This window comes from Pempheris klunzingeri, chromosome 14 (assembly GCF_042242105.1).
Source record: "Pempheris klunzingeri isolate RE-2024b chromosome 14, fPemKlu1.hap1, whole genome shotgun sequence".
Lineage (NCBI taxonomy): Eukaryota > Metazoa > Chordata > Actinopteri > Acropomatiformes > Pempheridae > Pempheris > Pempheris klunzingeri.
In genome coordinates, this window is record NC_092025.1 from 5228827 (window position 1) to 5252054 (window position 23228).

General features: G+C 40.4%; 2 protein-coding genes across 3 annotated transcripts; one reads left to right on the forward strand and one right to left on the reverse strand.

Annotated features, from left to right (window-relative positions):
- Positions 1-385: 385 nt before the first annotated feature.
- LOC139213484 (vasodilator-stimulated phosphoprotein-like) lies at positions 386-9439 on the reverse strand. Of its 2 annotated transcripts, none has more exons than XM_070844191.1 (13): positions 9291-9439; positions 7130-7301; positions 6377-6557; positions 5769-5817; positions 5253-5607; positions 4985-5082; positions 4840-4888; positions 4677-4719; positions 4265-4307; positions 4020-4073; positions 3227-3293; positions 2803-2860; positions 386-2671 (listed from the first exon to the last, which is right to left on the reverse strand). In XM_070844191.1, the coding sequence occupies exons 1-13, from the start codon at positions 9293-9295 to the stop codon at positions 2622-2624; spliced, it is 1224 nt and encodes a 407-aa protein (XP_070700292.1). In that variant the 5' UTR covers positions 9296-9439; the 3' UTR covers positions 386-2621. The 2 variants fall into 2 exon arrangements, with proteins under 2 accessions (XP_070700292.1, XP_070700291.1); XM_070844190.1 differs by having other exon boundaries at positions 4020-4094.
- A 6711-nt stretch (positions 9440-16150) lies between these two features.
- On the forward strand, positions 16151-20027 carry LOC139213493 (putative transcription factor ovo-like protein 3). The gene is made up of 4 exons (XM_070844204.1): positions 16151-16250; positions 16362-16585; positions 18022-18211; positions 19705-20027. The coding sequence occupies exons 1-4, from the start codon at positions 16151-16153 to the stop codon at positions 20025-20027; spliced, it is 837 nt and encodes a 278-aa protein (XP_070700305.1).
- The last annotated feature ends 3201 nt before the right edge of the window (positions 20028-23228 follow it).

A 23228-nucleotide genomic window follows, 5' to 3' on the forward strand; every position in this document is an offset into this window, starting at 1 on the left:
GCTAGACTCACATCGCCGCCTGCAGGCAAGACGGCGCAACTTCGTCTCAAGTGAGTGTGATTTCTGAGCAGAGATAGATTGACCGTGGCTATAGATCATTTTCACCAGTAAACGTAGGACGAGGCACGTTTATTTAAATAGTTATAATACACTACAACTGAAGGTGTAAGACTTTTTGAGCTTTGCCTTTCAACAAAATGTATTTTAGGGCACATGTCAGAGCTATATACAGTTTGACACTGGTCTAAAATTAGATTTATCTGTATAATCTTGCTCCCATGTGCAGTAACTCAGTGACTCAAGTGTGACCTTAACCCCCATATGTCAACACCTTCTCCCTTTCTCCACCATCTAACTTTTGAAAGAGGCAACCAAGAAGCAGAAGTATTTTACAAAAGATGTTGTTTTATTAGCAGGGCACACCCTGTCAATGTCAAAAAACACTAAACACTGCAATTATTTTTCTGTGGACAGTACAGAAATGAGCTCAACAGGATGGGAATCCTACAGGGGATATAGGTTCATGCAACATCTCACAATCAGAACATCTCACATGTATTGCAGTGGGTTCCAACACTGTTCATTACAAGCTACTACTACTACTATTACCACTACTACTACTACTACTACTACTACTACTACTACTACTACTATTACTACTACTACTACTACTACTATTACTACTACTACTGCTACTACTAATAATAATAACAACAATAATGATAATAACAACAGCAATAATGATAATAAGAATCATATTTGTATAGGGAACAGTACATAACAGCAGAATGCTAAACAGTGAAGATTAAGATGAAGAAGAAGACAAAAAACAGAAGAGAGAAGGCAGGAAGAAAAAAGATACAGATGGCAGAATAGATAAAAGACAATAGAATATAAAAAGATGCAAATATAAATGAAAACAAACAGAATAAAAGCAGCAATAATCAAATAGAAAATAAAAATACAAAAAACAATACAAAGTCATAAAAAGGCGACGCTGTGTAAAAGTGAGTCTTTAAAAGGTCAAAAAGAAAGTTCAAGTTCAAAAGAAGTCAGTGATTCTGCCAATCTTATCTTCTCTGGCAGGTCATTCCAAAGCCTGTTGACAAATGCCTTTGGATGGTCACCCTTGGATTTTAATCTAGATTTTAGAATAGCCAGCAGGTACCCCACCTAAGGTTCTAAGGCTGCGATCAGGTCCATATGGGGTCTACATTCTATGTTGCTTAGAGCCGGACCCATACCTGCTTTAAGAGCGATCAGTAAAATTTTAACCCTTGAATGGTGTTCGGGTCTGTGGGACCCGTTTTCATTTTTTTATCAATCTGAGTTTGAAAAAATGATTAATCGTATAATTTTTCTTTTGATAAAGAACATGAAAACGGATTAAATCTGGTCCACAAACCCGAACACCATACAAGGGTTAAACACAATTCTAAATCAAACAGGAATTAGAGAAATCTGATGTCCTGTTATAACGACATAGGGGAGGCTGTGGCTCACAGGTAGAGTGGGTCGTCCATCAATCAGAATCAATCAGTCAGGTCGATCTCCAGCTCTAATGTCGAAGTGTCCTTGTCCTTGTCCTTGTGTGCATAGATGTTATGACTTTTGATGATTCAACCAAGTGAGAGCATGTAGATGGAAAATAAAACTGGACCAAAAATTGAACCTTGCGGTACACCACAGGTAATGCAAGTTTTAGAAGAAGAGTAAATACTTGTGGTGACCAAGTAGGTGCTGCCTAAGAGGTAAGAAAAAAAGCCATCCCAACCCAAATGCAGTGTTCATGGTGTCACCCAAGGTTTTAAGATGGTCAATTGAAATGACATGATCTTTTAGACTTTGGTCTAAAAAAATAATAATTGTGCTATCCCTCCTGCTGGTTACCTTGAGAAGGTATATACAAGACTCTGTTCATTAAAAAAAATTAAAATACTGATTTACTAAATTAAAATTAGAAATGATGGACACACTTGTTTCTTGAACTACCTTCTGATCATTTTTCCATTGCGTCTCTCCAGATCCTATAAAATATGTATACCCCATTTTCCTCCATTTTCGTCCCTCTTAAGTTCCTGGGTGGATGCATTTAACCAGGACTGTTCCATCTGAGACTCTAAATTGCCCGTAGGTGTTAGTGTGAGCGTGAGTGGTTTTCTCTATGTGTCGGCCCTGTGACTGTGTGAGTAACGAGTCATTGTAGTACAGAAATGCTAGATATATGTTTGAGGGTTTTTTCGAGAAAGTGTCTCTGTTACCATAAAACTCTGCTAATTTTATTTTTGCACAGTAATATGTCCTGTATAGTACATATTGTTGTCATAATTCTTTAAAAAATGGAGGCATTCTTATTTAAAATGTTTGAGCATGTCATGTGTTCATGTAAAAGGGAATATCAGCCCATATATTGATTTTTGTTACTGTTAAATACCTATATGAGCCTCAAAAGGCCAGTATCAGAAAACAGAATGATAAATAAAAGAAATACAATGACATTTCAGATTTTGACTTAATTAAGATAAAACAGTTTCTGTTGAGTAAAATATGTAAATTCCCTGAACCTTGCATGATAAAACATTCACATATGTTCACAGTTCTCTTGTTCCATTTTCTGTCTTTTAGGAGTCTTCACCCCTTGACTGTGCACTTTGCAGCTCCTGGATCAGTACTGGAAGAGAAAAACAGACTAATATATAAACAGATATAACACAAAATTCTTCTTCGGATATGAATAGTTCCACGCACTACTTAACTTCATAAGACAACGGATGAACGGATGGCATACAAGTTAGAACTCACCTTTGATAATCTCGTCCTTCATTTTTTGAAGTTCTTTTTTCACTTCTTCAATAATTTCCTTCAAACACAAAATACATACACCTTAAGTTCTTACTTGAAAAATCCCACATCATAATTAAAGCCAACCAGTAAAGTAAAGCTCTATGTGATATCTTATGATGCAATGTTGCGTTGTGAACAGAAAGGTGTTACTTTGCATCTGCAGTCTGTTCAACTCTTAATTACTCCCTGGTGGTGCAAAATCACATTAGATTGGGAAACACATACAGACTCTTACAAGATAACATTTTGTGTAGCATCTCTGTGAATTTTAAAGAAAAGTCACATTTCCTGTGGCACATTATGTGTATTTCGATTGTTTTGTTTTTGTTTTGTTGAGTTGCAGGGTATCATTATATGTTAAAATGCAGATGGAGAAACCAACCTGTTTGATTTGTTGCATATCAGCATAATTTCCTGCCCCATCTGAGTTCTTTTTCACCACCTTCATCCTGAGATAAAAACACCCATATTTACTCTTAGCCAAAACAGAATTCTGGACATCAAGGAGGTCTTTTCCAAGAGCGAGCAGGACAGGAGAAGCAGCATAAATGATTTCAGACAGAAATAACAAAAACACTTCATAGGTATTAGTAAATTGGTGAAAGGGTGAAACAGAAAAGCAGCAAACAGGCAGAAAACAGTAATCCATGTTTGAAAATGAATCATCCTCCACTGATAATGCTTCTGTAAGAGCAACCACTTCCTCAAGTCTTTATAAAGACATCTGAGCAAAGTTCCTTCAGCTAGTATAATTTAACCGCTACCAAAACGGACAGTCCAAACATTATGGAAACACTTAACTTGGGTAAATGCCAATGCTTATTACTGCTCCGATATTCAGACTTCACAAGCAAACAGTTTATTGTCATGCCAACAGGAAATAACAGGAATGTAACTAAGGACGCTGTCATGAGAACATGTTGCAGTGAGGTAGAAGGCGGTAGGCAATTATAGCAAGACACTGTCACCTAGTTGTGACAGTGTCTTGCTATAATTACAGGCTAAGACAGAAACCACCGAAGGTGCTTTATTTGTTGTAGTGATTAATTTGAAGGGAGCGCATCACCTACAAAAGCAGCAGCAATATGATTCACTGGAGCAGCATACTGTACGCTGCGTAAAGCAGAGAGCGCTGAGCCGTAGCATCTCAGGACAGAGAGCGGGGGGGGGGATACCTGGACACTGAGGGAGGAGTGGAGGAGCTGGGACTTGAGCTGGAGTCCATTTGACTGTTGGTTAAAGATTTGGCCCTGTTTCAAAAACATGCAGATACTTTAAGGCCACTGCTGATTGGGTTTTTTAATTTGTATGTACATCAGAGAAGAGACTGTTGATGAAGGTGGCGTTATGATGGTGTCTGTGAAACGTAGCGTGTGATCAGTCATGTGGTTTGTGATGGTTTGATGGCTCATGCTTGTACCTTGGCATGGTGTCAGATTTTTCCTTGGGCTTTCCATTGATTTCTGGTGAAATATGATCACATGTATTATAACAGTGTTTGCCATGATATAACATTGTGCATTTCGTTAGTTTTTAGTGTCTGTTTTAACCTGAAACATATTTAAAATCTTAATACTATGCTATGTTGTGGTGAAAAGAATGAAGATTTGTAAACATATGAAGTATTTTTATTATATGAAGTTATTCTAAAATGAAGCCTCTGTCTTTTTTGTTGACTAAGGAGCCTGTTTTCTTTTCTTGTTCTATTGAAAACTGCTTTCTCACAGTGTTGTGTACTGTGGTGTGATGACAAGAAGATCCTAATCAAGCGAAAACCCAATGACTCGGCTATTTTACTGCCCTGTCAGAGGCGTGAAAGTGACATTACTCACCTCCTGATCCTGAGTATTTTGATGTTGAGGAGGCAGAGTCCTCCTGCAGTCATGTACAGACATCCCAAAGTTATCATATTTCAAATCTTACTGCTCCTTCCAAAATATAACAGAATGATGAGAGGAAATTCAGTCACTATGAAATCACTGCCAGGATACTTACATTACGAGGTTCTTCCTTTTTTGCAGCAGGATTATCAGCAGCTTTCCTCCTGTTTCACACAGTTGTATTAGAGACATTAAGAAATCCCTAACATCAGTTCAGCACAGACAGATCTGTCCTATATGTCTCTCTGGTAATAACTTACCTCCTTGCAAGGATGGCACTCATTTCGCCCATTAGATTACCTCCTCCACCTCCACCAGATGAGGATGCTGGTTTGGGGGCTGGTGCTTCTCCCTCATCCTGGACACACAAAAACATCTCCAGTCACTATATTCACAGAAATGTGGTCCACAGACACCAAAATCATCCACCATTTGTGCCAAACATCGTTTTATGCAGGCTCATACAGTAGGGCAAGAGTGTGCCAGGGTGATTGCATTAGAGCACACACAGGATGAAGTGCACATTACCTTGACTGTTTTACGCAGTTTAGCTCCAGCCAGAGCTGCAGCCAGATCATTTCCCCCTCCTCCACTACCTCCAGTAGGTGGCGGGGGTGGAGGAGGTGGGATTGCACCCCCAGGAGGAGGCGGTGGAGGTGCAGGTGGGCATGGTCCTGAGGAAGGCGGTGGGCCTGGAGGTGGTGGGGGTGCTGCTGGGACCGGTGGAGCAGCTGATGAGGTTGGAGGAGCAGGAGGAGCAGGAGGAGCAGGAGGAGCAGGAGGAGCAGGAGGGGCAGGAGGGGCAGGAGGGGCAATGGGAGCTGATGCTGCAGCATAGGCCTGCCTGTCTCTCTCCTGCTGCTCCTGCTTCTGACGCTCGAGTCTGATCATCAACAAATAATTCAGAGTTTAGATGTGTAAAGCTGAAAAATTACATGTCTGAGAACATTAACTTAGGCTTGTGGTTACATTTGTCTCCATTTTCTGAAACACTTAATTGAAAAAAAAATCAAGACAGCAATCAATGATTCAGCAGAGCTGTACCTTCTCTGGTGTTCCAGCTCCTGTGCAGAGGGTCCATTCTGAGCTGGGCCTGAGCACAAACATAATTGTTTTAAGTGGCAAGTGTGTTCTGCTGAGTCCAGACCATTTAAACTAAAAGGAAGCAGTAGATGCAAGCCTAAGCTGTAGCCTCACATTAATTTTGGTTATGCATTCATAGAATACATTGTATCAGGTGTTATCAAGCTGATGAAATATGTGAACAAGTACTTTTGATGCGAATAATAATAGTACATTTTCTGTGAGCATATTTGACTTTACTTACATTCATCTCATTATCTCACATCTAGTTGGTGTCCTTTTTAAATTGAGAAGAACACTCAAGATGTTGCTGAATAATGGATGGACAATGTGTTTTCAAATGAGATGCTCTTGCTAATATATTATAACATAGCAAAATTAACATAGCTAGACATAGCTGGACTATAACAAAGAGAAAAAAGATATGTTGCATTTATTGTTTCAAGTAGTGGTTAAGGTAGTTACTTTTAAAAGACATAATCAAGCTTTAATATGGATTTATGTTCTGTTACCATAGAAAGATCACAGCATGAGTAACACAGAAGCACCTCTTCCACTGCTGTGCTTACCTGTGCTTGCCGATGCATTGGTAGCCTCTAATGCATGCACCATGGAGCTGGCAAAAAGAGCAGCATCCTCTTTGCTGCCAAAGTTCAACCCCCACACCTGTTTATGATCCCGCCACTGATGGAAGCTTGCTGTGGCTTGATTGTACTTCATCCCTTTGATAATGGGACAGTTGATCACCACCTGGCATGAACACGACAGTGACTGAGCAGAGGATTTGAGAGTTTGGCGGGCACATCTTATAAAGTCTTGAGCGCCTGTAAAATCTAATGGGATTAAATGCGAAAGGCAGACAGGCCACATGTGAGTTGATTCAACAGCCTAAGAACACACTGCAACTAAAATTCACCAGATGGTTTATGATGGCATGCAGGAAATCAGTGGTGCACATGCACTGGGACGGACATCGCAGTGAAGTCAGCAGAGTGAAGGAAACACCTGCTGTCCAAGCGTTTAACTGTTTAACTATAAATTCCGGATTTTAAATTACCATAGTACAATCTTTTGTATGTTAAAGATGCATGGAGGGGATCTTAAAAGTACAGAGGGTCACTTACATGAATTAGAGGCCTGCTGGCTTCTTGTAAATTATGAACTGATGACTGGAAATCATCAGCTGATAGCAAAAGAGAGGTTGGACAAACTTTTCCTTTTTAAATCCAACTTTCTAATAGGTTGTGATTTTGAATTTGGAGTTTTTACTGCACATGTTTATGTTGCAAAAATGAGTGTGTGCGTCTACACTTGTCTCGTACTTGCTGGTCGGCTTGCAGTTTGCGGCCCACCACTCTGAAGGTATTGGCCGCGGGGTTGTGATACATCTGGACGCGGCTGAAGGAAGGATTGTCAGATCCAGCCGGCACCCAGCGCTTGCTGGAGTCATCATACAGCATGACTGTTGCCCTCACCTGGCAGATGCTGGTCTCACTGTCAGAGGGAGAGATTACTTGCAGCAGAGTACCAGAAAAGACCATATGGTTCAAGGAAGTGGAGGTCAACCAAAAAATTATGCAGTGTGAGGTGCAGTGAAGTCGATGAATATCCATATTTAGTCCTCAGTTTCGGTGGGGAGTATTTACTACTGTTTCTGGTAACAGGTGAGATTTCTGCTCAGCTGTCGTTGGTGTGTCCTGCCTTTCAGTGTGTATTGGGACAGGCTCAATATACAGGTATAGACTGATAAATGACAGATTAACTCTATCAGTAGATAGAGCCTTGGACGATGCTCAACAGTTTATCTTTTTATTCCAGACACACTAAACACCAGCATGAGTATTGCAGTGTCAAGTACCAAAAATTGGCAGCATGAACTATGTCCACTGACTAGATCAGTGTTAGTTGCCATTTTTACTTCTCTAATTACAGAATTCTCTATTTATTCATATTTCTTGTCAGTTTTAGGCTTATTAACATTCCTGTACGGCTGCTTGTGGTGAGACTGCATTTCACGTTTGACAACTTTGGCCTCATTTGTTTAATGAAAAGGCATTTTTGTAGTAAAACACATTTACGTTCCTCAAAGCAAGGCATCGCAAAAGGTTTTGGTATGGATATGGGGCTCATATAGAACAATGTCAATAGGTATTACAAAGCTCTGCTGCCCTGACAAGAAAACTCACAACTGGATCTACAGAATACAATAGAATCACTGTTGTGTTGTATCTGTTACACACCATTGGGTAGGAAAAAGCATTCTGATCCTTTACTTAAGTAAAAGCAGTAATAACACAATGTAAAAATATTATATTCTTATATTCAAAAATATGCATAAGCAAAAATTAGAAAGTATTTTAAGTAAAGTGTGATTAAAGTATCAAAGTAAAAGTACTCATGAAGCAGCATGGGCCTGCCATAAATTATAGATAAATGATGATATATAATTTGATGATTATTAATCATATAGTGTATAAAAGCAACAACTTTTGAATTTAATTTCAATGTAAACATATTTGGGTGGTATCATGTGTAAGAATGCATCATAACGTAAAAATCATCACATGGTTTTCATGAGAAGTGACTATAGCTGTCAAATAAACGTTAAAAAGATATTTCTCTCTGAAAATGAAAGTTGAAAGTAAGGTGCCTCATGATTGTTCTGAAGTATGGAACTTCAGTATATGTAGTTAGTTATATTCAACTAACAGTGGTTCAGCCACTGTTGGCTATATAAATAAGGTGCTACGTAAATAAAGACTGATTGATTGATTTTCTGATAAAATAATTAGACAAAGATGCATTCATATTTTTTGTGGATTATTCATTACATAACCCACACAATCTATATTCATTTGACAGATTTTGTCTCATGTGGAAAGTGTTTCATATATTTGTATTGATTTATTTTTTCAGATTTCAAGTTTTCAGGTAAAAGTGAGGATATAGAAAATGGAGGTATGTTTGCAGCAGTACTTCAGACACTCACTCTCTGTACCTTATAAGAACTTGTGTTATTTTCACTCTAATGTTGCAAAGTCTATCACCTGTGGGAAATCTCTACTTCCTGCCAAAACGGTTGTCATGTTTCGACCACTTCCTATGCTCAGTAAAATGTTGCCTAATATGGACTACATCAGTTAATCCTGTAACTAACTTCTCAAAATCAGCCTTCTGAAAGTAATTTTCTGGATTTAATAGTATGCTTTGTCAACAGCTAATACAGATACTCCAGCTCTGACATTTTTATTTCATATATGACAGCTGTAAAAACAGAACACCTGCTACAAGCCGCAGAGAGCATACAGCAGGAAAAGTAGTCAAAACCGAAGAACTTGTTTGGCAAGTCAAATGAAGAGTTGTTAGGATGCAGTTCTGTTTTGCAGCGTTTCAGTTATTCATGCATGAAGCATTCTAAATGATTTGGGAGAATAACAGTTTTGAGGAAATTAACATTATCACTGTTGTTAGAAATGTACTCACCCCATAATCAAGCTGGAGTCAGTATCCTAGGTTTGACTTGCTTTTTAACAATCTGCTTCTTCTCCAAAACTTTAATCGTGTCCTGCTGCCAGTCGCAAGTGCATCTGCAGTCTATTCAGCCAAAACTGCTGTCATTCTTGCCTGCACACCTCGGCAGTGACTTTGTATAACGCCGACCTCTTGCACTTCTGCCTTTGTATTCTCATTTCCTTGCCAGGGTTTTTTTTCTCTCTTCCTGTTCTTGTTTTCTGCACTTGTTCTTTGAAAATATCATTTTCACATCTCATCCTTTTTAATCTCCATGTGACACAGGTCTGGTTTCTCCCATCATTCATACAATTTTGTTCATTTGGGGAGCAGGGTAGTTTTCAGTACAAATAGTGGCTGGTTGTGTGTGTTTGACTGTGTGTGTGTGTGTGTGTGTGTGTGTGTGTGTGTGAAAAACAACAATATTTACGTTATTTGTACACAGGATGAGGCTTCTTTCTAATTATTTAGACTACTGCAGATAAAGAGTCACTTGCTGTGGTTCAATGCTGCATGCAAGACGAGCAGCAGTTAGCTGTTAGGAGTTATTGTATTTCATCGCTCAAAGCAAATAGTTATTACTGCTCTGTATTATTATATAGTATATGTATTATTATTAGTATTCGACAGCAGTAGTATAGAGTCATATTCAGTTCTGAACATGTTAAAATGGGCTCAAAACTGGATTAGGAACAGTAGTAGTAGAAGTGGATGTAGTAGTAGTAGAGTAGCAGCAGCACTGCAGGTACAGTATATAGTAAATATACAGTTTGCAGTGTCAGGGGTAGTGAAGGGGAGCTGATGGGTAAAAGCCACATCAAAATGTTCCGAGTCATCCTGAAAAGAGGGAAGTGCCCATTAAACTATTAGAATAGCTCAATGTTGATGATTCTTAGCAAATACATTTCTGTCATCACATCTTTGTACATGCAAAAGGAAGGCACAGGTGGCTGCGTTTATTCTATGTTATCAACTGTGTTGTATGTTCCTGTCACTCCGTAACAAAGGGTGATGTGTTTGATGTCCTTCAGTTTGTGTCACAGCACTGCTAACAAGGACTTCACTTCCTCCTTGTGCTGCAGTAGCTATGAAAGAAGAACTACCAACTTCATTATTCCTGCTTCTAAGTTACTGCATAAATAAAAATAGTAATTCAGAAAATGAGGAATACATTTTTGTAAAATATCCAAAGGTTATATTGTATGATTGTCCCCCTGGGCCAGCTTGGAGACACTTTTTTGTGGAGTCTTCTGGTCTTCATTCCAACATATCAGTAAAAATGTAAAGTACCTTTGAACTGTCATAGACAAATATATGAATATATATTAAATGATTTATATGTTTTGTATATAGTGTGCATGTTAACATGTAACCTTGAGTGCCTGTGCTAGTCTTGTGGCCCTTAAATAGCTTCTCTGTCATATCAAAGTGTTGTTCATTTCCTCTTATCTCTCACGATCACTGCAGTTCCTCTTTCTCTTAATGTCTCTGTACCAGGCTCAACAGGATTTGCAGCAGTATATCATATTACTGGACATCAGCTTAATACAAGTTAACAAATGAATCATGGATATTTTTAATTTGCATATGAACAATATATGTATATAAAGTAACAGCAATAACAAAAAGAGGTTTTAGTTTTGGGGGGGGTGTACCTCTGACAAGAGCTGGCATTGGAACTATAGAGCGTCTGATGGCTCTGATGAAACAGATATGTGAAAAAGCAAAAAAAGGACCTTAAATCTCATTAACATTGTCATTCACTGAGAACAGACAGTGTCTGTGTTTCTGGGACTGTACTATGCAACATAATAACTAGCATCATGTTATCACTCAACACTGGTACTAAAATCATCATCTTATAGAGAATCAGCCCTGCATGCAGCATCCCCTGCTATTACCATGAAACATGCTCATCCGGAAGCATTCCCTTATGATCAGCAAGTCCACATGTCCAGCAGTATGAAATTAATGACAAGCAAAATGTACCAAATGTAGGTTATAGAACTAAAGTAGTGAAGTGGTAAACAAAACTCCCAGAAGAGCACAGATGAGATGATAGTACATGTGATCTACACTGTCTGGTTTGGCTTCCTAATCAAGTTGTGTTCAATTCCCGAGAAATATACTGAACACAGCTCACACAGGGGATGTCATGATCCTGCTGTCTCTCTCCCTCTTGTGTGTTTTTGTCTCCCCCTGTCTGTCGCCGGAGTGGAGTCAGGAGGGTTACTCCCGGTTATCCACCCACACACCTGTTCCTCATCAGTAATTCAGCCACCTACTCCTCCCCTGTCTTTATAAGCCCTGTTCACTCTCTCGCTCACTGCCAGATTGTCCGTTCCCGTATGGGGACGGCTCATTTTCTCCAGATTTTCTAGCGCTAGCTTTTGCATTTGTCCCTTGTCTCGGTCCAGTCTCCCTCTCCGGTTTGCTCCCCCAGGTCTCTGCTCCACTCTGGCCCTGCTCCCTCTTCTTCAGCCTGCTCCCCCTGGTCTCCACCATGGTCCAGTCCCTCACTCTGCCAGCCTGCCCTTACCCAGCTACTACCTCCTGCCCTGTTGCAAATAAACCAAGTCTCCTACCATTGTCTGTGTTCGTCTGTATTGTGGGTTCAGCCAGTTCAGTTCCGCATAACAGGGGAGGGGAGCTGAACAATAAGAGTGTGACTTCCACAGTATTTGCTTTTTACACCTCATAGCCAGGTGTCACTTCTGCATGGTTTTCTGCATGGTTTTGTATTGAGGTGCTTTGACATAGGCTTCTGGTTAGTTCCACCGGCAGGGGTCCTTGTCTAGTCATGCTTTTATTTTTGGCTCTAGGCAACTCAACCTAAACAGACACAATCATGAACGCCTGTAAAATGGACCCAAAGTAAATACCACCTGTGACACAGGCACCCCACCCACTGGAAAATAAGACGTATTACTAAATACAGATCGGTATCATGTGTTGCTATGAGGAAACCAGACCAAAAGGTCCAGAGCCATCAACACTCATTAGAAACATAAATTAATTCATCAGCTTGGCATATAAAGTACCTCCTGAACTTTGAAAGGTTGAATCATCTTATCCAGGGGTGTAGGTACTTCAGGATCAGGTCAAATCAAGGCTATTTTAATAGCTTGATAATACTTGTTTGGATTAGGACAGAACATACACTACTCACAAAAAGTTAGGGATATTCGGCTTTCAGGTGAAATTTCAGGATGAACCTAAAATGCATTCTAAACTTTCCAGGTGAACTTAATGTGACCTTCTCTAAACCTTTGAATGCACATGTCCAACTGTTCAGTGTCTCAGTACTTTTTGCACAAGTTGCTGTTCTCTAACAAGAAGCTTAACAGCAAAATTCACAACAGGTTTGATCCATGAATCGACCAAAACATTTCCTGCTTCAGTTAGAATTGGTATTTAAACAGTCCACCTCATCATGCTGTTCACATTCTGACATCATGAGACCAAGATGACACCTAACAATTGATCAACAGCACCTCAACACTGGAGGCTTCAAACAGGAAGTCCTCAGACGGAGGTGTTCACTGAGCTTAGAGGGTCACAGAGTGTCATCAGGAGGTTGTGACAGTGATACAGAGTGACTGGAAGAGTCACAGAAAGGAGAGGAGTGGACGTCCTTTGGCCACATCCAAATTTATTGAGACACCGAAATTTTTTGTTGTGGTATACCTACCACTGTTGTTAGCTTTTCTTCAAATAAATTGTTTAAGATGAAGAAATTACCATTGCATGCTTCTACTTAAATGCCCTACTTTCATGATATAATATCACTGTCACATTAACTTTTTACATTTTTCATATATTTCACCTGAAAGTCGAATATCCCTAGCTTTTTGTGAGTAGTGTATCTATTTTGTGCTTAAGTCTTATATTACTTCCTCTACAGCATTTTGTGATTTTCACATTTTCCCCTGCCTTATGGGTTTACGTTTTCTACATCAGAGTTCCTTGGGATTGAGGTGCATGTTTATGGACTGAGGTTAGATTCTAATCTAAAATCTCATTAAAATATTCAATTCAAACCTGATTTCAGAGAACTTTAATACAAGCACAATAATAGTATCATATGTTTTGTAAATAGTTGCTGCAGCAGTTGTATCAGGATATTCACTGCCTGAGAAACAGTGGGGGAACTGGCTGGGGCCCAACTGATGTCCAGAATTTGATGGAGTCAGTGTGGTGACCTGCAAAAACTGTATGACAAAATATATCTTTGAATGTTTTAATCCTTGATATATAGACAGACAAGCAATCAATGCAGACAGCTCAAATAGTGAGCAATGAACAGAAACTGTTCATATGGCCATATTTAGGTGAAAATAATGAATTTGAAAAGTATCTATGGATATTTTGGTACTTTTCCTCAAGTGAAACTGTCTGTAGTGGGCTCTATGTAATCCCTTTGTAACTGTATAAACTGTACAACTGCATGATGTTGTTACAAAGCTCCTGTGTTAGTTGTTAAGTTGTTACTGAGTGGTAATGTGTAGTTTTAGTAGCAGCAATAGCAAAAGGAGCAGCAAGTTCACACACACACAAGCCTTCATCTGTCTGACTGAAAGAGACAACCAGGGTGTGGCCAACGAGCACATCACCAGTTAAACATTGCCTCTTGTGTTCATGTTCAGACTGGTCATTTACCTGAAGCAAAACAAAAAAGAGAAAAAGTCAGTCAGGCCATTGTAGACGCTGGAGGAAAGCTTATTTTTGATTAAACAAAGCTTTATCAGCCTTTGCAAGACAGCTTTAAGCATATTAACAGTATTCACAGTTGTGATTAAAGCATAACTGGGCAAGAGCTCGTTTTGGGCTCTTCAGTTATCAGGAAGCTCTCATCTGAGGAAAAATATCATATTGAATCTGTCAGTGTAATCACAAGCAGTATTTACTGAAAAGACATCCAGTTTGGTCATCATGGTTAGCTCACTGTGTTTAGTGGACAAATAGCTTGATATTAGCCAGGTGGCACTTGAAGGGTCAGTTTTTTGTCTAGTATGAAGTAAAGTGGAGCTACCTTTTTTACCATTTAATTTCCATGCTGCAGCACACAGTCAGGGGCTTTGCATACAGTTAGAGTGCAGCTGCTGAAGGCTGCAGCACACAGTTTCGTCCTGCAGGCATTTAGGAGATGCTGACACAATGTCAACCCATATCATCACATGGAGATTTATCAACTAAGGGACCATTTAATTACTTGAACTGAAGATAGTGACACATGTAAAAAAAAAAAAAAAAAAAAGGAATATCATGAAGTTCTTTCTTTCTTTCTTACTTTCCCTCCTCAGAAACTCAACAAATAAATACTTTACACTTGTCCTACATTCTTCAATCAATTCTGATTCATGCAAAACAGAGTGGATATTTGATATTTTGTCCAGAAAATCTGCGTATGGAAATTATGTGAACTTTACATCACAAATGCAAATGTGATTATATGTGAAAACCCAAATGCAATGAACTGCAAATGGTCTGTATTTGTATTGCGCCTTTCTACTCATTTCAACTACTCAAATCCTCATTCACACATCCTCATTCACCCATTCACTCATCATTCATTCAGGAGGAATCTAAATTGGAAGAGACTATTCTTTCACACACATTCACACAGCAAGTTTCGGTTCAGTGTCTTGCCAAAGGACACTTGGACGTGCTGACCCAGAGCAGCCGGGGATCGAACCATGCATCATAAAAATGGCTAAATGTAGCAGTAAGGCAGGACTGAGGTGTGTTTATACTACTGTACAGTTTGTACAACATGATCCTCCTGAAGTTCTTGAAGTGACCTCTATTGCTATTTGCATGGGGTTTCGTCTCTGGCTGCATTTGTATTTGCCATGCAGAGTCCAGTGAAATAAGATGCACGCAGTTCATTTTCCTCTTCAGCATACACGGACTGTGCAGACAATTAGAGACGGCTCTGCAGTTTACTTTCAAAAATTACTGTTCATTAGCAGAATTGCTCAATGGAAATAAAAGTAATATAAGCATGCTGGAGATTTGCTGGGATATTGTAATTATTCCATCCATTCAGTTTCCATCCATTTCACCTTTTTCTGTTCAGGGTTGCAGGAGCAGTTGCCTATCCCAGCATGCACTATGTAAATGGCGAGAATAACAGCACAACAAGATAGAAAGTGCCATCATGTATGTGTAGTTACTGTTTGCAAAGAACACAATCAACAGACAGCAAGTGCTTGACATCTTCTCTGTATGTGAATGGCCTTTGTGTACATTTTTGGAAGCTCTGTAATCCCACCAAACAATTGCAATAGAAAAGGCCAAAAAAAGAGAAAGGGCTGATTTACCTAGCAGTTAAGGCTGTGGCTCCTCTGTGCTTGCTCCTGTTACTCAGACCGTGCCCTTTGTCTGGGGCCAGGGCTTGGTAGGGGCAAAAATTTGCATTCTAAGGTCCACTTGAATGCGAAGCTTGCCGGATTCTCACTACCTGACATGCAAAACCAGCGGGGGACCAGTTAAAATGGCGCACGCGCACAGTCAACACAGGTGTGCACCAGTAAAAACACTAAGCCCCCCCCTTCTCTATAGCTCGAAACCATTACCACTCTTCCTGGAGAGTGTTATTGAAATGAGCGCTGTGATTTTGCTGGGATAATCTACCTGCGAGTCGCTGAGGTATGAGAGTTGGATTCAAGGATTGGAAGTGAGGTGATATCTAGGTTTATGCATAACAGATCAAAAACTAAAAGCGGCGCAACATTTGAATCAGAGGTTGAGGGTTGGATCAGAGGTTGAAGGTCAGTTAAAAGAGAAGTAAACGGAGGTGGAAGAAAACAAGGAATAAGAGAACTCAAAAGATGCCAAGATCTTTCCTTGTGAAAAAGAAACGTGGGGCATGCAGAGCGTGGCAATGGAAGGAACCAGAACAACTTCAGTGGAAAGAAGATAAAACAGCAGGTAAGAATTTCAAGTAAAGTAAATAGTAAGCAAATTTATTTTCAGTATACAAATTTATTTTATTTTCAATACATTTTAAGCCTTTTGAAGTAAAGAAGAGTTTCTTTTTAGGGAGTGAAAATGCTGAGGAGCAGATATCCTGCAGTCCTGACACCCAGCAGCCTGCCACTGTGGCTCGGCCAGTAGCCAACTTGGAATGTGGGACAGCAGCAGGAATGAGTGTGCCAGTATCTTTAGGAAGACAAGGGGCTGACGCCAGGCCAGACTGGTCCTCACTGACGCTCAAGGGCTCCTTCTACCATCCTGGTACACTGGCGCTTGTCAGAGGAACAAAGGTAAGGTCAGATTTAGTTTAGTATAAGTATAGTATCACTCCTTTAATATAAAAGCAACATTGTCCAGCGGATGGACTGGCAAAGGAGCAGAATTAGAATCAGAAAGACTTTATTGTCCATCACAAAACAATGGAAATGTGTCTTTGACACTCTTGCAGGTACACATGGAAAAAAATCATACATGAGACAAAAATACACATAGCATTCAAAGAAAACTAAGTATAAACATGCATTAGCACATAATGCAGTTTAACTGTAAAGTGCAAGTATTAATTCCTTCATAGCTTGTTCATCATTTTAATGGCAGATGATGAGAATATTTTTTGAATATAGCTGTGAAGGCCACAGGGTTGGGATGAGTTTTGGAGGGTCTTGCGGAATAAAGTGTTCTTTACATCTAACTGTCTGGATATAGAAATCCGATGAAGACTTCTTCTTCTGGGTCTTATGGGTTTTAAAGCCGTGTTACAGGCGGAATGTAACACAGACGCCTGTGCAAATGTTCAGATCCAGGGGGCTCTCATCATTGAGGGTGTCCACATAGTAAGAGGTTTTATATAGTTTAGGTAAGTGGTATGAAGCCGCTCTTAGTGATAAGGAACCTACTATTAATTGTAGTGGACAGCATTAAGAGCATTGAGACATATGGCTTTCCATGTAAACTTAAACTGCAGCGCTGGTCGGCTTCCACTATTGCTATGGCCCCTTACAATGTATGATGTTGAAGCTGGGAGCCCTATGCTGCCTCAGCAAGGTAGCCCTGTATACAAAGGGTTTTATATTGCTCTGTAACCAGTTTAACAGAGGAGTTTAAATGTGCAAAGGCTGGAAAGGATGCTGACAGAGTGTAGGGACATAAGATGGTGTACAGAACTTAGACAAAAGGATATTTTAAGGCAGTAACAGCATGGATGGACTGAGCATAGCACAACCTTCATGGGGCAAATCAACAGCAGGTGGAGGAAGGTAACTGGTTGTAGAGGAGATTCAGAGGCAAGAAGATTATCTTATGCAAGAACACGCAGGCCAGAGGATGAGCTAGGAAAGTGATATGAGTATGAGAAATACATTGTAGATACAAAGCTGGGTCATGCTGTAGAGTATATTTCCTTTGCTTAAGTGAGGATTGGATTAAAGGTGCTTTGGATCAGACGTTTTCGGGTTGTGACCAGTAACTATTTGTAAGAGCAATGGTGCTAGATAAGCAGGAATGGCTTGACTACCAAGCAGGCTATGACATTCAGATGAAACTGCCAGTGGTATCAAAGGCAATACATAATGTTCAAACAAGAAGGTGAATACTGAATACCATAGGAATGATTGGCACTTTTACTGTATATTAACAATGGTTTAGACTACACATTTTTCTCTGAAAGTAAAAGAAGCAATCATTTTGTCATACGAAGCAGGTTTGTGAACTTGTCTGCCTCTTCCAGCCCCGTGCCCGTACCTCTCCCAGCTCAGGTGACTATATGTGCTCGGTGTGCCACAAGATATTCCCTCTGCAGCGCATGCTGACTCGCCACCTGAAGTGCCACAGCCTGGTGAAGAGACATCCCTGTCGATTCTGTGGCAAAGGATTCAACGATACCTTTGACCTCAAGAGGCATATGCGAACACACACAGGTCAGGAATTAAATCCTCTCTCACCCACACACACACATACACACACGTAGGAATTGTGGAAATTATGTCTGCTGCACATGCATCAGAACTTCAAAATAAAATACCCTGTTACAAGAAGAGTGTCTTCAACATGTCAAGTAAGGGTACAGATGCATAAACAGCAAGGTGTACTTATTATGTAAAGTGGCTCTTATCAGTCTTGACCCTTGTATGGTGTTCGGGTCTGTGGGACCCGTTTTCATTTTTTTATCAAGAGAAAAATTATACGATTAATTATTTTTTCAAACTCAGCCTCATTGGCCTTGGCTCATATTGATGAGTCTGAGTTTGAAAAAATGATTAATGGTATAGTTTTTCTTTTGATAAAAAACATGAAAACGGATGAAATCGGGTCCACAAAGCTGAACACCATACAAGGGTTAAATTATTTGATTATTATATTATCCATCCATCCATTTTCTATACCGCTTATCCGTCAGGGTCACGGGGGGAGCTGGAGCCTATCCCAGCTGACTTCGGGCGAGAGGCGGGGTACACCCTGGACTGGTCGCCAGCCAATCGCAGAGACATATAGACATATAGAGACAGAGACAGACCTTTCACTCTCACACTCACACCTACGGGCAATTTACAGTTACCAATTAACCTAATGTGCATGTCTTTGGATTGTGGGAGGAAGCCGGAGTACCCGGAGAGAACCCACGCTAGCATGGGGAGAACATGCAAACTCCACACAGAAACACCCCGGGTTCAAACCGGGATTCGAACCCGGGACCTTCTTGCTGTGAGGCAACAGTGCTAACCACAGCACCACCATGCTGCCCATTATTAGACTATTATTACTGATGCTGTGTTGTGTCAGCAGTATTTTAACGTTGTAGCTGATTAACATGGTCATTTTCATTTTAACTTCTTTCATAACGATATATTTTATTGACTCAACACTTGATGATACTCAAAGATGCTTTACATGCCAAAATGAAAAAAGAACCTAAATATTTAACATATTACTTTATGTAATGGATAGTGTGATTTACTATATGAAGAATGCATTGTATTTGATATAATTATATATAATTATAATGTTAATGAACTATAGCTGTGAAATAAATGTAGCAAAAAATACCAAAAATTGTACTTCAGTGCAGTACTTGAGTAAAGGTACCTAGTAACATTCTACCACTGCTTACAGCTATAATCAGTTCAAAGCCTAAAAGCAGCCAAATGAAATGCATCCTTCTGAAACAAATCTGCAGTCAGACTATTAAAGAATAACAATAAATAACACATTTTTGAAATTAACAATCAAATCCTTATAAGCTTTTTTAGGCATGTCGCACTTAACTTGTTTTTAAACAATGTTCCCAAACAACTGCTGCCTTACTTGCAAGATTTGTCACACAACTGTAAAGCCACTAATGCCAAACAATGTATAACTACATCCACACAAATGTGCACAGGAAAAAAGACTCTTTTGTCTCCCTTTGCTGTAGGTATCCGTCCCTACAAGTGTGAGCTGTGTGAGAAAGCCTTCACACAGCGTTGCTCTCTGGAGTCTCATATGAGGAAGATTCATGGCGTTCACCAACAGTATGCCTACCGCCAAAGGCGCTCCAAGATCTTTGTGTGTGAGGATTGTGGTTACACCTCAAACCGTCCTGATGAGTACTTCCTCCATGTGAGACAATGCCACCCCGGGAGTCCTGTCCTCCGCAGGTACTACCGCCGCCAAGCCCATGAGACCAACAGCTTTGCATCAGCAGACTGTAAACTCAACCCCTATGTGCTGTACGCAACCCCTACGTTCTACATGTAGCACTCATTTCAATTCTTTACGACATTATATTGTTGCTGTTCCATAAGCCATTTATTAATGAACATAATGTTTGTTAGTTTTAATGAAGTATTCAACTGTTAGGCCATCTATGTATGTACCCATTTTGTGTTCACTCATCAGTTTCTCTTTTCAATGACTGTTCTTAATCAACACTACTTGTAATACACCCGTTTCTTAAAATAATTTTTAGTGTTTTTTCCTATTTTTTCTTGCACTATGTTTAATATTAAAATAAAAATGAAGGATCAAAACTTATTCTTAATGGTTTTGGTTTATTCTTAATGGTACTACCTTGCGTGTGTGGTACCTGGAGTCTGACAAAAAGCCACAGACCGAGCAGCAGGTATAACATCGCCTCGATGTCCTTAGTTGTGTTGTGTTTGTGTCGTATACAAATGACGTCACTGGACCCACCCACGTTGAGGTGGTACTCAATTGTAATGGAAAACGACCGAAACCGTGTAGAGTCAAGTTGAGTAGAGGCAAATAGTGCTAAAACTGTGTAATGGAAAAGTTCCATAAGTGACCGCTTTCACGCTGTCATTTGATACATTGTTCTAAAAATATTAGTCATACCTGCTTTAAGTTCATAAAGTCTCAAAAAGAGTCAGTAAGAGGGGATAAGTGTAGTGTCCTGTTTGGTGGCCTCAAGTGTGTATTTGTGCTCTTCACTGATGATGAAGTTCATCTGGTTCAGCTGGTTCGAGATTGCTCCTCTTGGAGTTAGTTGCTATTCCAAGTGAGGGACTTCTTAGAATAGCATGGAGGGTGACACTGACTTTCAGACTGTAATGAAAAAGGTGTAGCTGAGAATGAAGACAAAAACAGGGATTTGTGTCACAATGACTTGCAGATCATTGACCAAACTGATGCTGTCCATAATTAAGAAACATTTATTTAGCACATGTTATTATCTATCTTTGGTTCAACTGATGAAAAAAGCTGTAATGTCATGAGAAAAAACATGTAATTTTATAAAGAAAAAAAAAAAAAGAAAAAAGAGAAAATATGACCTGAGACAGGATGTATGAGTCAATAACCAGATTTGTTTTGAAGCAGTAACTGGAGTCCTGCAAGGACTTCATTTTCTCTGAACAGCAGACCAGAGGTCAGTCAATGTGTCAGTGAAGTGATTGAAGTGACTCCTGACTGCAAAGGAGTGAACAGCAGCAAGGATCTACCTGTTCAACGGTCTGCTGTGCATTAGGTTATTGCTCTGAGCTCTGCTGGTGTGTTAGCACATTGGTAACTATGTAGCCAACCCTCTATTCACGTAGCATTAGGTTAGCTAATATTTGTCCTTACAAAGTAAGAGGGGTAGCCTCTGATTGGTGCTCATGGTGAAATGTGTTTTATGGAGAGCTGGCTGAACGATAACATCTCTGACTCCTGTGTGGATCTACCCGACTTCACGTTGGTATAAGAAGACAGAGACACCAGAGCGAGAGGAAAGAATAAAGGGGAGGACTGATTTTGTTTGTGAACAACAGATGGTGCAACCCTGGTCACATCACTGCAAAGGAGAAGATCTGCTGTCAGGATATTGAACTGAGTTTTCTCACATCGTCGCCATTGTTGTTTACATTCAACCTCGAGCTGGGCTGTGACATAATCCACAAAGCTGTTGCGAAGATACAGACCCAGCATTTATCGTGATATCAGGAGATTTTAATCGCCTTCCATCTGACTGGTTTTACACAGTACGTTGACTGTCCCACAAGTGAAAACAGAACGCTTGATCTGCTTTATGCAAATACCAAGGAGGCATACACTACTTCAGCCCTTCCACCACTTGGCAGATCAGATCACAATCTGGCCTTTCTTAAGTCTTCCTACAAACTCTGTGTACTGAGGCAGCCTGCAACCACCCACAACAAAGGCCAGAGAGCCTCTCAGGACCTGCTTTGAGTGCACAGATTGGGATGTACTGCTGGGGTCACAGGAAAATAACAATAACCCACACACTGGCATTGACAGAATGGTTGACTGCACTACGGACTACATTAACTTCTGTAGTGACACATTTATACCAGCAAGGACTGTGCTGTTTTCCCAATAATAAACCCTGGATCACCAGTGATATTAAGACACTCAACCAGAAAAAGGGAGGCCTTAGGGATGGAAGCAAAGAGAGGCTCAAGTCCAACCAGAGCTCAAGAGGAGTCTAAAGCAGGCCAAGGAAGTCTAGAAAAGGAAAGTGAAGAGAAAGCAGCAGCACAACAACACCAGAGAGGTGTGCAGGGGTACGAGGATCATTGGCTACAAGCAGAAGAACACTGAGGCAACAGCGGGTGATGAGTCCAGGGCCAATGAGTTAAACCAGTTCTACAGTAGGTTTGACATGGTGGTCAATGTCTGCCAAGCCCATGATGGCACTGCCTCACCCATCCCCTCTTCCACCCCTTCAGTGGTAGCCACCCTCCCTCCACCATCTCCTCCACTCCTTCGTAGCCCCAACGCTCCTCTGTCACCGGGGCCCTCCCTGTCCCTCACAACAGACGAGGTGAGGGCAGAGCTCGAGAGGTTCCAGGAGAAGCAGCTGGCCTGGATAGCGTGTGTCCAAGACTGTGTAAGGTTTGTGCAGCCCAAACAGCAGAGCCTCTCCAGAGGATCTTAAACCTGAACTTAGAAACAGGGAGGGTTCCAGTTCTGCGGAAAACATCATGTCTAGTTCTGGTACCCAAAGTAGGGCACCCAACCACAGACAATTACTGGACTATGTGACATTTGATAAAAATGTCTTCACTAGATCTGATAGTCCTGTTGCCAAATTTAAAGAAGTGGTTCCATCATCATTTAAGCTAATGTCGTGTCTCAATACAATAGAAGACCCCTATGTTAATCTTAGCCCCTGCCAAATTATCTGGTCGATAGTGCTGCATACTCCCTGCGAATGACTCGACAACTAGACTCCATCGTCCCTCTAAAAAAGAACATAATAAAAGAAAAAGAGACAAGCTCCTTGGTATAATTCCTAGGTATAAAATGGTGGTGGAGAGATGCACACAGAACAAGCTGCAGGCCACCATGGACAATACCAGCCTCCCTCTTTTCCACACCCAGGCAGGCCAGAGAAGCAGCAGCAGCAGCGGTACTTTGTCCCCTGAGTCATTACACTGTACAACACCTCAGCAGAAGGCAGTGGCTCATGACCCATTCACTCTTTTTTTGCGTTGTGGA

Excerpts from the sequence above, each read along its gene's own strand:
- LOC139213484 (XM_070844190.1), bottom strand. Across the intron at positions 4,095-4,264 it reads AAATCTGACACCATGCCAAG|GGCCAAATCTTTAACCAACA; the intron begins GTACAAGCATGA and ends TTTTTGAAACAG. Across the intron at positions 2,861-3,226 it reads ATATGCAACAAATCAAACAG|GAAATTATTGAAGAAGTGAA; the intron begins GTTGGTTTCTCC and ends TTGTGTTTGAAG.
- LOC139213493 (XM_070844204.1), top strand. The coding sequence starts at position 16,151 with ATGCCAAGATCTTTCCTTGTGAAAAAGAAACGTGGGGCATGCAGAGCG. Across the intron at positions 16,251-16,361 it reads GAAAGAAGATAAAACAGCAG|GGAGTGAAAATGCTGAGGAG; the intron begins GTAAGAATTTCA and ends GTTTCTTTTTAG. Across the intron at positions 18,212-19,704 it reads GCATATGCGAACACACACAG|GTATCCGTCCCTACAAGTGT; the intron begins GTCAGGAATTAA and ends CCTTTGCTGTAG.